This window comes from Dasypus novemcinctus, chromosome 2 (genome assembly GCF_030445035.2).
Source record: "Dasypus novemcinctus isolate mDasNov1 chromosome 2, mDasNov1.1.hap2, whole genome shotgun sequence".
NCBI lineage: Eukaryota > Metazoa > Chordata > Mammalia > Cingulata > Dasypodidae > Dasypus > Dasypus novemcinctus.
In genome coordinates this window covers 120,598,112-120,613,548 of record NC_080674.1, presented here as the reverse complement: position 1 = coordinate 120,613,548, position 15,437 = coordinate 120,598,112, and the positions used below count along the sequence as shown (strand labels likewise).

Here is a 15,437-nt window from a genome sequence, read left to right as displayed (position 1 = left end):
GACAGCACAGAGAGCGAAATAAAGGGCAGAGGCGCGGCGCGAGTCCAGGCGACCGGGCTGCAGTCCGCCGCCGCACAGCTGGACCGCTGCACCCGGCGCCGCCCCGAGCGCGGCGCGCGGCCTCCACCGCCCGGCGCTGCGCTCTGTTCCGCCTCCCAGGCGATCCTGGCCGCGCAGGGCGCGAGTCCCGGGCGGAGGCGGCGGGGGCTCAGGCAGGCGCGCCGCACCCCGCCCCGCCCCGCCCGGCGCCCGGCCGCAGCAGCCCCGCCCCCTTTGTGCGTTGGGCGCCGTTGCCCGGGCGACAGCCCCGCCCCGCCCCGCCCGCCCGCGCCCTGGGCCCCGCGCGGCCGCCCGCCCAGCCGCAGTCAGCAGGAGCCGCCGCCGCAGCCGGACGCGGGGCGGGTTGCCCGGGGCCGTCGCAGGGAGCTGAGCTCGCGCCTCCCGCACCTGTGCTTCCGCCGGCCCCGGCCTCCTCCTCGCCGCGTGGGTCCGCCGCCCGGCCCGGCTGACCAGCCCGCCCCCGGCTCGGAGCCGGGGCTCCACGGCCGCCGCGGGGACCCGCCCACCGCACCCCGCGCGCCGGGGGCCCTCGCGGTTGATGACACCTGGCAGAAGGCTCCCATGGAGGGGGACGGCTCGGACGCGCTGGTGAGTCGGAGCCTGCCCTGCGAGGAGCGCGGCGGGCGTGCGGTGGCCCCGCTTCCTCTTCGCCTTCCGCCGCCCGCGCGCCGAGCTTCGACCCCTTTCTGCCCCCGGGAGGCGGGAGGACTCGGGGTCCCCTGGGCCCGGAAGAGGGCGCGGCGGGGGTCGGGGCATCGGCCCCTGCGCGCTTCGGGAAGCCCGGGCGGAGCCCTTTGATGGGGTCCGGCTGCGGGGTCCACCTGCGCAGGGGGCCGGAGCCCCGCCGCCCTCTGCGCCTGGGCGCGCCGCGAGCGCGCGGGCTCCTCGGCTGTGCCTGCTCGCGGGGCCGGTCAGCGCTGCGGGCTGTCGGGCTACCAGTGTTTCTGCTCGCAGGAAATTCTGAGGAACTTGTTTCCCAACGAATCCCGTTTATTTTGAACCGTTTTGAGGGAGCCACCACGTCACATTTCTCTTAGGTTGTTCCCCTGTCAGTGAATATAAAATGAACACTAAAGTCGTCGTTTGGGCACGAATTGTTTTATAGCTATTGTGATTAAAAAGCCAAAGTCCTGACATTATCTTATCCGTAAGAAAAGTGGAAATAATTTTAGCTCTTCTTTCGCTGAAAGGTGGACCTTAACTGGCCACTTTAACACATAGGTGTGAACCTATTTTGGATATTCAGAACAATGATTTCCTGTGAATTAGGTGTCATATCCGTTGTAAAATGAGGTAGTAATGACCAGATAGAAATGTTCTTTGATGTGAATTGTGATTTAATTCAAGATTTAATAAATCTTCCAAATTTATTAAAATCGTAACGAAATGTGGGCTCTTAATAAATATGTTAGTGATGCAGCCAGCAACCGTGTATTCAAAGACCCGTTGGCCATGACAGTCAGTAGGCTGTAATACTATATAAAATTGTTGGATTATTAAGAGATTTTGTGTCACTTTAAGGTAAATAGGATAGGAAATATTTCATTTCATTAACATAAGCAAATTAATTCAATTAAAAATTTTCTGTGCGTTTCCAGTAGTTGAAATGATCGTACTAGGCTGTAAGTACTTTAAAGATGGACTGTCAGTATTTTAGACATGAAGAATATAGTCTTTTATTGTCTGAAATTTGGCATACATGAAAAAAAAATACACAGTGAGAGATTAGGAAAACCGGTATGAGGCCATCGACCCTTTTTAGTTGTGATGAGTCTAAAATTTCCTCACTGGAAATCATGAAAGCCTGTAGTGAGAGCTTTAATGGCACCTTTTAATCCTCTTCGCCCTTTTGAAAGTGCACTTAAGATAGCTGCTTTACTATGCAGTGTGAGAGCCTCACGCGTTTTATCTGTATTACAGTTGCAGCATATGAAAACTGATCACATTTTGTGTAGAAAATTGTTGATAATTCAACTTGTAAATAGATTTCAAGGAGGGGTCATACCAGCGAACCCAGTTTCAACTGGGTTATTTGCCTGGCACAGAGATAATGTGCTGTATAGGAATACATTCTTACACTTAGCTCTGTATTCTAAAGTTCTGTTGAAGTATTCTGCTCCTAGTATTTTAATGAAGCCCTAACTCAGTGAACTAATGATTATTTGAGTGACTTTATAGTTGTTCATGGAATGTTATGGTCCATAATAGTTTAATTTTATACTTTCTTTCCTTTTACCATCTATAGTCCCTTTAGTTCTAGGCCTTAGATATTGAGGTTGTTGCTGGTATAGAATTTCATATAATAGAAAAGGAATTTAAGATGAAAAAATCTGTTTTCTTTTGAAAGGTAAACACATACTTATGCAAGAAGTATATGCATGTTAATTTATTTACCTGCTAAGAACCTTTGACTTTGATGTCTTTTTCTCAATTTAAGGTTACCATTAAGAATATTGAAAGAGAGCTTATTTGCCCAGCATGCAAGGAGCTGTTTACCCACCCACTGATTCTCCCTTGTCAACATAGTATCTGTCATAAATGTGTAAAAGAACTCTTATTGACCCTTGATGATTCATTCAATGATGTGGGATCAGATAACTCCAATCAGAGCAGTCCTCGCCTTCGGCTCCCCTCCCCTAGCATGGATAAAATTGACAGAATCAACAGATCAGGTATGTGGTACATCTTTGGGGCAAGGTGAGGGGTGGGGTGGGAGTCTGCATAAACATTTAGTGTTAACAGTGGAAGGGAAATTGTTTTAGTCATTTTTAGGATTAATCTTTCCAGGTATATAAATTATAAACTCTAGCTTTAAGCCTTTTCCCACCTTTAAAATGCCAAAATGAACTCTTGGTATATATTTAAAGTGGCTATTGAATATTGAACACCATCTTTGTGCTAAACCAACTAACTGTGTATTTTGCAGGGTTCTGACCCCGTGGTGTCCTTGATATGAGGAATAAAATAATGGACTACTAAAATACTTAACTAGGAAATATACATTAATGGTAATATGCAAATAAATACTGCAGAATTAAGGGGTGAGATTACATAATGGCTAGTTCTAGAGGACCTACTTGGATATCTTTCACTTTTTCAGCAGTTTTTAATTTTTTAAAATAATGATTTTGAACATCAGTAAAATTAAATATTAATAGAATTCTGTTGTGATATATAGAATGTAGATCTAATTAGATGTATAGTACATGTACTATACCTTTATTCTATAACCAGTGTTTAAATTGCTTCCTGTTGGGATTTTTTTTTTCCTTCTGGACAGCCATTGCAGGAATAATGTAGGTAAAAATTCCTTTGAAATCACTGGGAACACAGAAATTAAGGGTCAAACCTTAGTACAGAAATTAGAGATTGATATGCAGAGGTGAGGATGCAAAAGGAGGCAGAGGTTTGGGTGGAAATACCACAGTACATCATGTTAGGCACATCCTTGGTAAGGAGAGTACTTGGGTGGTGTGAAGTACCAGACTTCAGAACTGCAGCTCTGTCCAATTTGAGCTTTTAACTATAATCCCATGGTCTACTCTGCTTCTCCCTCTTAATAGAAGTAACTTTTTTTAATCTTGTAAACAAAGTTTTAGAAAATTACCTCTTCCCTCTTAAGTTGCATTTTAAAGGATGTTGCCTTTTTTGGACCACCCTGTGATATGGAGTTTCCTTGGGCAGTACTTATGCCTATGTTCCCTTAGAGAGTGGGATAGAGTAGATTTATTGAGTGTGATATTATGGTCTTTTAAAAGTACATTTCCTTAAATGGTAATCACTAATTGCTTGGAATAGATATATGTAAATACAGAAGAAGGAGCATTATTTTTGCTAATTCATATTTCCTTAAACAGTCTGCATCCAACTGTTCCAATTTAAAGTCTCTGCCATTTTTCGAATACAGGAAACAGTCTAAATTAAAGATGGGTACTCTGGAAGTACTGGGATTATGAGGACAGAGAGGGTTATGCTCATTGTGAAGTCATCACTTTCATGTTTCCCTCCCTGCTAGGGATCTGGCACACTGAGGAGGGGAAGACACAGTAATAGCTTGAAAACATCCTATCAGATAGATCTTTATTGGCTAATTGGGAATCCTTGTTTGATTGACCAAGGGAAATTCACCTTTTATGTACTAATACTTAGTATAGACAATTAAATGGAATTTTAGTTGTTTATTAGTATTTCTAATTAGACTTTGAATCTTAGTTTGGTTAGTTTTAATATGTGATTTGTATGAAATTCTAAATGAAATAGAGTTCATGCTTGTTTTTAAAACTAGCATAGTACTCTATAGATGCTTGAATATTTGTTGAATAAATGTTGAATGAGAGCCTGCAATAATGACTTATAATCAGTAACTGGCATTTTTTTTTCAGAACAAGAGGTCAAGTCCACCATACTTTACGCAGTCTAGATCAGAAATAGATTACTAAAGTGTATTCCTCCTGAACATCTTATTTTAAGGAGGACCCTATTAAGTAGTATTGTTTATTGGGGTGTGTGGAGGTTAGAATAGTGATGAGCTTGAGAACTTTAATGTGCATAACAGTTAAAGCAAATAAGAATATTGAAGTTAGAGAAGGGATGCCTGGGAAATGTGATGGCAGTCTAGTGGAAGAGAAGTATACTAGGTATCTTCACAGTAAAGGTACAAGACAGTGCATAGGTGGAATAAGAAGGCAGATTTCAACTTAGCACAAGAGGATAAAACTAGCTAAGGTAGTTCAAAATGAAATGGGCTGCCTTATTATATCAGATCCTTGCTACCAGAAGTGTTTAAATTAAGGGTCAAATTTAGATACTGTAGGAGCCAAACAGATCATGTACTTTAATGAAAGAGGCACCAGGCATAGTAATTACAGGGCCCTCTTTCATTTTACTTCTTTCAGTAAATATTTCATTTTCCCACTAATTCTGAAAGAAAACCAGCAGTTCAAGTGTCAGCAGCCAACTGACACTTGGCCTCCCATTGAAGACAGTGGGTTGTGGCTGGGGACCAAGGAGACTAGAATGAATGTCTTGTTTAAAGGGGGCAGTAGCCACTTGGCACCAATGAATTGTTTTGTGGGATTGGTGGGCCTTTGTTGTTGGATTTACTGATTTTCCATGGAAATGATTTGTGTATAAAATCTGCTTTTTAAATGTTGGCATGTAATTCAAATTATTTTAAAACACCATCCCAGGTCAACATAGTGCTGGAGAGCCAAAACACATCGTTGGGTGTGATCCATCCAGCTTTTGGGCCGTTGGTGTTTGCAGTCTTCGATTTTAAATAATGGAGGAGTGGCCACCTTTTTGCAGATGTTATAGAGGGGAAAAACTGATTGGGGTGGCTGGTCAAACAAGTTGACCTGTCACTTGCTAGATCTTTTCCAGTACTGAAGTTCTATGACTTATTGAATGCCAGTTGCATTCATTTATTCAACAAATATTTGAGTGCTTGCTGGTTACCAGACACAGCTAAATGCCGAGGAATAATGAACAAGATAGACTCATCCCTCCTACTTTTAAAGAACCGTATAGCCCAGCATTGTACAAATTTTCATAAGAGATGCAATAATTAGAACACATGATCCCTAATCAAGAAGAACACATACAGAGCAAGTTACCAAATACAGATGGAACCACTCAGAGGGTGAGAATGCTCCAAGTATGGTCATCTTTACTGGAGGTTTTTATCAAATAAATGCAAATTTATTTGATAAATTTGTCCCTTCTTCACGCTATTACCAGTTTGAAGCTAGTAGAAGCCATTATGTTACTTGTCAGTATACCATTTCCTACCCTCTATTAATTGGACACTTGCCTATAATTGTTCTTTGGGTAGATTCAAAGATTGATTCTTTGGTAAGTAATGTTCCTCTTTTTTTCTGACAGGTTTCTCTCTTTTTTTTTTCTGTTGGTTATTCACAGTCAAGAAGGAAACCACAAACCCTATTCTGAGAAGTTGCATGGGAGGATTACAACTCTAAAAATTAGTTTAGGCATTCAACCTAGAGTATGGTAGCCACTAGTCATATATGGCTCCTGAATGCTTGAAATGTAGCTAGTCTGAATTAAGATGTACTGCAAATGTAAAATATACACTGGATTTTGAAGACTTAGAATGAAAAAAGAATGGAAAATATATCTTTTATAATTTTTATAGTGGTTACATTTTGGAATGATAATATTTGGGATATGTTGGGTTAAATTACATCTTACTAAAATTATTTTCACTTGTTTCTTTTTTATTTTTTTAATGTGGCTATGGAAAATGTTAAATTACATATGTGGCTTGTACTATTGGATAGCATTGCGTTAGACATTTGACACACTTTTAAAATAAAAGGGACCCTTGAAAGGAATAAGGTTTGTGTGTGTAACACAATCACACATTGAATTATATCAAAATAAAAGAGCTTTATTACTGATTTTTGGTCATGTCTATTCGAGCTTTCCCTCGTTTTGTTTCAGCTGTAGTCATGTTTATTTACAGTGTTGATTTAGATCAGCAAAAAGTTAAAAGGTGCTGATTTTACTTTGTATTTCCAACAGTTACCAGAAATGTGATTGTTTAAAAATAAAATCTGTAAGGCAAAAGGCAAAAATGTAAGTCTCTTAAGTGCTCCTCCACCAACTAATTCTGAGCTCTAATAAGATAACTTGATGACTGCTTAAATTGGTGGTTTTATAAATACCATGTGTACCAGGAAAAACAAATTTTTTACTGTTAATTCAATAATTGCATTATGTGCAAGACACAGTTACTGCTTTATCTTTTGTTAACAAATTGTGAATCTTCTCTTTGAAATTAAATTCTAAATCCAGCTTTCTGTTCATTGTTCACAGCATCACAACGGAGATCTTTGGGGTGGAGAGGTAGAAAATGTTTTATTGCTTGTGTGGCTGCAGGCAGTATAGAGTTAGATTTAAATTAAGTAATATTGAATTAGATAAGGTTTTTAAACTCAGTGGTCAAGTCTTCAAAATTATGTAGAAAGTGAATAAATTGGATTGATTGACTTAAAGGTCAACGGGACTAAATTTCTGAAAGAGTTCTGTATTTTTCAGGGGAACACTGACTATTAGTGCTTACATTTTGTCAATATACATGACAAGATATTTTTGAAAAAAATGACATATTCCTAGCCCCCCTGCCCCCTTTTTAAAATATAGAGTACCTTAAAGTTCCTTCACATTTACTTAGAGGAACAAGCTTATGTTAACAGGCATATTGCTACCTTGGGGAAGTTAAATGAGCCAGTAATTTGTTGTATATTTAAAATTTTGATTAAAGGTGTTGATTATTTTTGTAGTTATTAACAATCTTTGCCTTTTTATGATATGGTGTCTTCGCTTGGTCCATATATCAAAGTATTTGCGATCAGAGTTTTAACATTGAGATCTTACCAATTGCGGGTAAATAATGTATACTGCTTTATAAGGTATTCTGAAGTATTTGATTTTGTGTGAAAGATGGGCTAACCTTACCTTGTTAAAACGTTTTAATCCAGTTGACCTTTAAACTGAAATTGGCTTTTTTTTTTTTTGTGGTATGCTGGTGATACCCTACATTTTATTGGAGAATAATATGCACTTGAAATATATTATCCCTTTTCTTTCTTCCTCTACATCCCTTGATTTTAAAATCCTTATAGTCACTTCTAGGAGCCACATGAATTTTAAGTGTTGAAATTTAGTAATTAGAAGGAGCGGTAGAAGCACTTTCCTTATTAAAAGTTGATTACCTGTTTTGGATTTAGATCAGGGGTCCTTAAACTTTTTTGTTCCACCGACCCCTTTCCCAGTCAGGTGAGAACCAAGGACCCCTTCTAGTGGCAGATAATTGTATGACACTCAACATATGCATGTCTTTAAATTAAATTTTAGGATTATTCAAAATTATGTTTTATAACTTTCCCATAATTCCAATACCTGATAACCTAGCACAATTCAACATCTGTTCAGTCATTTTCAGCAAACATTTAGAAATTCTAGTTTTCCCATTGTGTCATAAAACCATCTCCTCCATCCTTACCAGCCATTTTTGCAGGCAGTTATCCACTGCTCTCAGAATATGCTACATCAAAATAAAAATCATAATAAGCCCACTGTACTGTGTATTATTTAATAAATATATCACACCGGCACCAACACGTTCCCCCAAGAATAATGCTTTTTTGGATTTTCAGTTTAAGCTCAGGGATCCCCTGAATGGACCGCTGGTTAAGAATCCTGATTTAGATGGTAGCTTAGAAAAATAATTTTTGCAGGGTGAAAAATGCTAATGATACTCAAAAGATAAATGTAACTCATAGTCAGAATGTGCTAAAAGAAACATTAAGGTGATAACCACTAGATCTCAGCCTATTGCTAATCACCAAGAAGCTCAATGTGAATGTCCAGTATGGGGAGAGTTAGTTCAATAACCTGCTTGGTGTTAACAATGGGAAAGTTGTTTGCAACCAGAATATGGGAGAAGATGCAACTGGCAGAAGGTTTGGAACCTGTTATGAATTGACTTCCTTCCCTTTGTTTTGAAATACTTTATTTTCTCCTTGATAGTTAAATAGTAAAATATATGATTGAAAACCAACTTATTTGTGGGATTTTGCTATTAGCTGATTTGAAATTTTTTTTTGGAGTTTTCATTTTTTTAAATGTGTCATAATTTGTTTCCTTGTTTAATTTGTCTTTGAAGTAAAGATATATGGGCTCAAGAATTGGTCTGCAAGGTGACAGTATTTAATTTGCAAATCTTATTGGCCACACAAATTTGGTTTGACACAAAAAAATTTTCATTGCTTGGCCTACATTACTTTCTTTCCAAGCCATCATTGCTTTTATTTTTCATTATATCATATTTTAGAGCAATACTATCCAGTAGAACTTTCTGCGACCGTGAAAGTGTTCATCTCTGTGCTGTCCAATATAGTAGCCACGAGCCACATTAGGTTCGAGAGTTTGGAATATGCTAGGGCAGAGGAACTGAATTTTAAAATTTTATTTAATTTTAATTCAATTTAAATGGCCACATTTGGCTAATGGCTACCATATCAAATAGCACAGATAGGATAAAAAGTTGGCTCTATTACAGTTTATTCTTTTTTATTCTTCTTTTTAAAAGGAGGTACTGGAGATTGAACTCAGGACCTCATGTGGGGATTAGGCACTCAAATATTGAGCTACATCCGTTCCCCTAAAGTTTGTAGTTCAGCTGTCCTGATGTTTTTCATTAGGTTTACTTTCCAGAATATCCGTACATCTATTTACTTTATTACCCTGAACACGTTTGGTTGTTTTTATTTATAAGACATGAAATAATATATATGTTCTTTAGCATTCATTTGAAAATTCTGAGCTCTATTTAAAAAGAAACCAAGATATGAATGAGTTCTGTGAAAAATTTGAATAAGTTAGAAAAATTGCTCACGTATGTTTATTCAATTTTTTGTCTAGGTTAAGTTCAGTGTGATACTTTACTCCTGATTTTTTAAATTATAAAAATAAGTTAAATGAGGTTTACAGAAAAGGGATGAAATATCTTTTCTGAAATTTCTAAACATGAAGACCAAAATCTGGGTGTCACCAGTGTATCTATTAAAGCATGATTTCATTGTCATGATTTTTATTTTGTTTTATCCCGTTACTTAATTGGTCATACCTTCCAATTCTTAAAACCAGTGTTAACCCATTTTTAAAATATTGACTATTGAGATTAGTTATCTGTTCATTTTAGTTTCCTTCCCCTAGTTCATATGTAGAAGTATGCAATTAAATGTGAATTTCCGTTTGTTTAAACTTGACCACTGCACCCAATCACTTCCAGAATTGTTTGGCTTGTTTTTTCACTAAATGAAATTTTCATTGGCATGTGTTTTGAAACTAGCTTTGTTGCTTATTTCATTATATGCCTGCTGTGTGTGAGACATCTTGGACTGCATTGCATGTTTTTAGAATTATTACAGTAATATATTTTAGGTAGGGTTTTCTGATTTTTTTAGGGCTGCTTTTTTGGTATGCATCAGTATTTAAAAATGTAAAGGTTAAAATATCTTTGTTTTTTAAATGAAGATATTAAAAGTATTCTGTATATCTTTTGCATCAGTTGCTTTTGGGACACAATGCTACTTAGCATTCTGTAAAGTCATTTTAATGAGGAGTAGCATGAGCTGATTGCTAAATTTTACCTGTAGTGGTAAATCTTTTTAAGACATTCTTTTGAATGGTGATAGAAATGTGGAAAAGCAATATTAATGTAGTTACTTTAAAGACGTTTAATCATTCATCTCTGAAACTAGGTACATGGTAATGTGAATGAATATCAAAAGTTTGTGGTTGTATTTAGGGAAAGTTATTTTGTGGGCCACCAAGACTGTGGGACTTTACCTGTAAGAATAGATTTGTGACTGAGAGGAAGGAATATAGTACGCATGCCTGAGTTTCTTGATTTGTTAAAATCAGGATGATAATACTGAATAGAAGTGTGATGTTTAAGGTCATTTGTTGCATTGTGTATATTCTAAAATTATTTATACTTTTTTGGATAACTTGTGACTTTCTCAATTAAGTAATCTTAATGGTTCTTTTTTTCAGGTCATAAGAAGATACTAAATGGTTGGTCCCTCTTAAAGTCAGTAAAATCTAGGTCTATGAATCTAGGTCTATGAACTCTTTTAAAGATCGCACTCATTTAGCTAATGCTTTTGCCTACTCTATTTCCTCTGATTAAACAATACTACAGTGGGAAACCCTTTAATTGTAGTGGTTCTTAACAATTTTGTGGTCACTTATCATTTTGAGAATCTGATAAAAAGCTATGGATTTTTTAGCCAGAAAAATATGTGTATGTATATAGATGCAGACTTTTCCATACAATTTCAAATAATTCATGGATCTCCCTGGAGCCTATCCTTGTCACCCAGGTTAAGGACTCTAGTCTTTTATGTATCAGCTCATTTTCCATCATTCATCTAAGGCTGTGTTCATTTAAATGGCAGCCAAGAATCTTTTGGAATTAAACGTTAATTATATAATTTCGAAAGATCCTGGCCCTGTGTAGTATTGTCCAAGTTTTATCCACATATCTGTGTTTGATTTAATATGGTTTTTATATGGGATTTACCATAGAATATTTTCCTTTCCTCCTTGATTTACTACAAATTGATTCAGATAGAACCACTTTCGGTATGTTTTTGGAATATATTTGTGTGTACATATATATTTCTAGAACACAACTCCAGTTTTCTTCATTCTATTCTTTTTCCTACTGATGTAACTAAAAAGGACTTACTGATTACACAGGCTGGAAGCGCAATTCCATGACCCCAAGGACAACTACTTTTCCTTGCCCTGGCTGTGAGCATGATGTGGATCTTGGAGAACGAGGAATCAACGGTCTGTTTAGAAATTTCACCTTGGAAACTATTGTGGAAAGATACCGGCAGGCAGCTAGGGCTGCCACAGCCATTATGTGTGACCTTTGTAAACCACCACCTCAAGAATCCACAAAAAGTTGCATGGACTGTAGTGCAAGCTACTGCAATGAATGTTTCAAAATTTATCATCCTTGGGGTACTGTAAAAGCTCAGCATGAGTATGTCGGCCCAACCACTAATTTTAGACCCAAGGTAAGTGAAGTTTTTATTAAGTTAGAATGTTAAAAAAGGAATTACGAGTATATATAACTTGACAGTAAGAAAGGAAATAATTTTCATGTACAGGAAGTTAAGGCCTAGTAGTTGGCGTTATTTAGTATTGACTTAAATGTCTCCACAGCTTAGAAGGCAATATGGTATTATCACTATATTGAAGTACAGTGAAATACTGGAAATGAATGTTCATAATAATAACTGAGTAATAGAGGGGAAGATTGTTATTTCACGTGTTCTCTAGAAGATGGACATGGCTAAAGTTAAAAGGCTTTTGTTCTTTAATATAATAAACCCATAATTACCCAAAAGATTTGATTGGGGAACAATATTTTTCTGACATTCTTAGCTACTAAAAGTTTTACTATGAATAAATAAGAGCAATTCCAATCTAATATTCTGAACTACTTGAACACGTAAAATGGAATTTGCATTTCTTAAATGCTCTGGATAATTTCTTAAATAATGCCCCCAAAGAACTCTGTATTGTTGCTTTCCCTGTGACACTGAAAAGCAGAATTTTTTCTTTTTTTTTCAGGTACCAGGGGCCAGGGATTGAACCTGGGACCTCGTTTGTAGGCTCTCTTGAGTTGGTTTTTTCGTTTTCCTTGTTATTTTTTAGGTGGCACTGGGAACTAAACCTGGGCCCTCCCATGTGGGAAGCAGGAGCTCATCTGTTCCTCCAGAATGATTTTTAATGTTCTCACTTGTACTTCTTTCTGATTTATATAGATATACAGACTTGTACTCAATATTTTAAAAGTTCTTATTCCTTATAACTTTTAGTAACTTGTGTATGAGTATAAAACCTTTAATTTTTAATAGAAAACAAGAAAAATTCCAAAAGCTATCTTGAATCTAAGAGCTTTGCTTAATCATTTTAAATAGTATAGGACAGCAGATTAAAACAAAATCAGTCTCTGCTTACATGCTTTGAATGGGTTTTTTCCCTTCAACTATGTCAGGGTAGAAATAGATTTTATCAGGTTTTTTTTTAGTGCTCTATTATGTTCCTTATCTAATTTTAAATGCTCATTTTTAAAAAATTGACTTCTACCTGGTGTTTTAATGTTTCTTTTAAAAGATCAGTTAAATGGATTAGTGCTATTCCATTGTGAAATAACCATGATTATTAAATGAGTTATGTTGAATTTGGGTTTTTGAGTTAAAAATTTCATGAGATTTTAAAACATTTTTAGTAACATTTATATACCCTAAAATTTCCTCCCTTTAACTTCATTCAGATATATAATTCAGTGGTGTTAATTACATTTACAACATTGTGCTACCATCACTATCATATATTACCAAAACTTTTCTATCAACCCCAAAAGAAATTCTTTACCAATTAAGCTTTTACTCCTCATTCCCTATCCGTTCCCCAGCCCCTTATAACCTGTATTCTAGTTTTCTGACTCTATGAACTTGCTTGTTCTGATTATTTCATATCAGTGAGATATTATAATATTTGTCCCTTTTGTGTCTGGCTTATTTCACTAACCATGGTATCTTCAGGCTCATCCATGTTGTTGCATGTATTAGGACTTTGTTCCTTTTTATGGCTAAATAGCATTCCATTTTTGCACATAGCACATTTTGTCTATCCATTCATTGGTTGATGGACACTGAGTTGCTTCCATCTTTTGGCTATTGCAGGTAATGCTGCTATAAACATGGGTGTGCAAATATCTGTTCGAGCCCTGCTTTCAATTTTTTTTGCATATATACCCAGAAGGGGGATTGCGGGGTCATATGATAATTCTATACTTTCTGTGGAACCACCTGATTTATTTAGTTTGCTAAGTACTGCCAAAGCAATATACCAGAAATGGGTTGGCTTTCAGTGTGGGAATCTATTAGGTTAAAAGCTTACAGATTTGAGGCCATGAATGTGTCCAAATCAAGGCATCATCAGGAGACCTTTTCTCTGTGAGCTGCAGGTGAGGGCAGTCAGGCACATGACACTGCCTCTCCCCTATCCTCTGGCCCCTTTGCCTTCAGCATCTGCTGCTCCGACTGGCTTTTCTCTCTTCTGGGTCTGTTTGTTTCAACTTCTGAAGGCTTCTTTCTGTCTCTGTGGCTCTTTTCTGTGTCTGCAGCTTTTTATTTCTGTTTATAAAGGATTTGAGTAAGAGGATTAAGATCTGCCTTACTGAAGTGATCAAATCAAAAGATGGTTCCTTAACTGAATCTAATCAAAAGGTTCCATCTACAATAGGTTTACACACAGAAATGGATTAGCTTTAAGAACAGGATTTTCTGGGGTCCACAAAAGACTCAAACTGCCACACCACGGAACTGTCTTCCACAATGGTTGTACGGTTTTACATTGCCATTCAATGAATGAATGTTCCTTTTTTGTCTGCATTCTCTCTAACACTTGTAATTTTCTGTTTTTCTAATAGTAGCTATTCTAGCGGGTGTGACTCATTGTGGTTTTCATTTGCATTTCTCTAATGACTAATGATGTTGTGCTTCCTTTCCTGTGCTTATTGGCCATTCGTATATCTTTTTTTGAGAAATGTTTATTTAAGTCTTTTACCCATTTGTTGAAGGGGTGGTTTGTCTTTTGTTGTTGAGTTTCAGGATTTCTTTATAAATTCTGGATATTAAAATGTTATCAGATAAGTAGTTTTCAAATATTTTCTTTCATTATGTAGGTTGTCATTTTACTTTCATGATGAAGTCCTTTGGTATACAGAAGTTTTAAAATTTTGAGGCAGTCCCATTTATCTATTTTTTCTTTTCTTGTGCATTTGGTGTAAAGTCTAAGGAACTATTGCATAACGCAGGGTCCTGAAGATGACCCCTTATATTTTCTTCTAGGAGTTTTATAGTCCTCGGTTCTTATATGACTTTGATCTATTTTTGATTTAATATTTTTATATGGTTTCATTCTTTTGCATGCGGACACCCAATTTTCCTAGTACCATTTGTTTATTTTCTAGTAGCTTTGTTGTAGTTTTTTTTTTTAACTTTCTATCTATAGATGCATGTTGTCTGCAAATAGTGTTTTACTTCCTCCTTTCAAAATTTGATGCCTTTCCTTTCTCTTGACTAATTGCTGTGGCTGGAATTTCCAATATAATGTTGAGTAATGGGTGACAGTGGGTATCCTTATCTTATTCCAGATCTTAGAGGGAAATCTTTCAGTCTTTCAACATTGAGTGTAATGTTAGCTTAGGGGTTTTCTTATATGCTCTTTATCATGTTGAGGACATTTCTTTCTCTTTCTAGTTTTCTGTTTTTATCAAGAATGAATGCTGGAATACAGCAAATGCCTTTTCTGTGTCAATGATCATGTGGCTTATTTTCCCCTACATTTTTTTTCAGATTTACTTATTCTCTCCTTAAACCCCCCCCCCCCACTGCCTGTGCTTGCTGTCTGCTTTTTGTGTGCATTCGCTGTGTGTACTTCTGTGTCTGTTTGTCTTCTCCTTAGGGGGCACTTGGAACCAATACTGGGACCTTTGATGTGGGAGAGAGGCAACTCTATTGCTTGAGCCACTTCAGCTCCCTTGTTTGTTGTGTCTCTTATTGTCTTTCCTCTTTGTTTCTTTTTCGTTGCATTGTCTTGTTTTGTCAGCCCGCAGCATGGGCCAGATCTCCACAGCATGGGTCACCTCTCCATCTTGTTGTGTGAGTTCTCCATGTGTGCAGTGCCATTCTTGGGCAGGCTGCACTTTCTCTCGTGCTGGGTGGCTCTCTTTGCGGGGCGCACTCCTTGCGCGTGGGGCT

At 37.7% G+C, this 15,437-nt stretch overlaps 1 protein-coding gene across 1 annotated transcript in view; it reads left to right on the top strand.

Annotated features, from left to right (window-relative positions):
* Nucleotides 1–369: 369 nt before the first annotated feature.
* The window catches only part of TRIM36 (tripartite motif containing 36), a 33,993-nt gene continuing 18,925 nt past the window's right edge, over nucleotides 370–15,437 (top strand). The window contains exons 1-3 of the mRNA XM_058277222.1: nucleotides 370–648; nucleotides 2,498–2,732; nucleotides 11,353–11,678. Of these exons, the coding sequence (XP_058133205.1) occupies nucleotides 622–648; nucleotides 2,498–2,732; nucleotides 11,353–11,678 (588 nt within the window). The 5' untranslated portion in view covers nucleotides 370–621. The remainder of the gene's footprint in view (nucleotides 649–2,497; nucleotides 2,733–11,352; nucleotides 11,679–15,437) is intronic.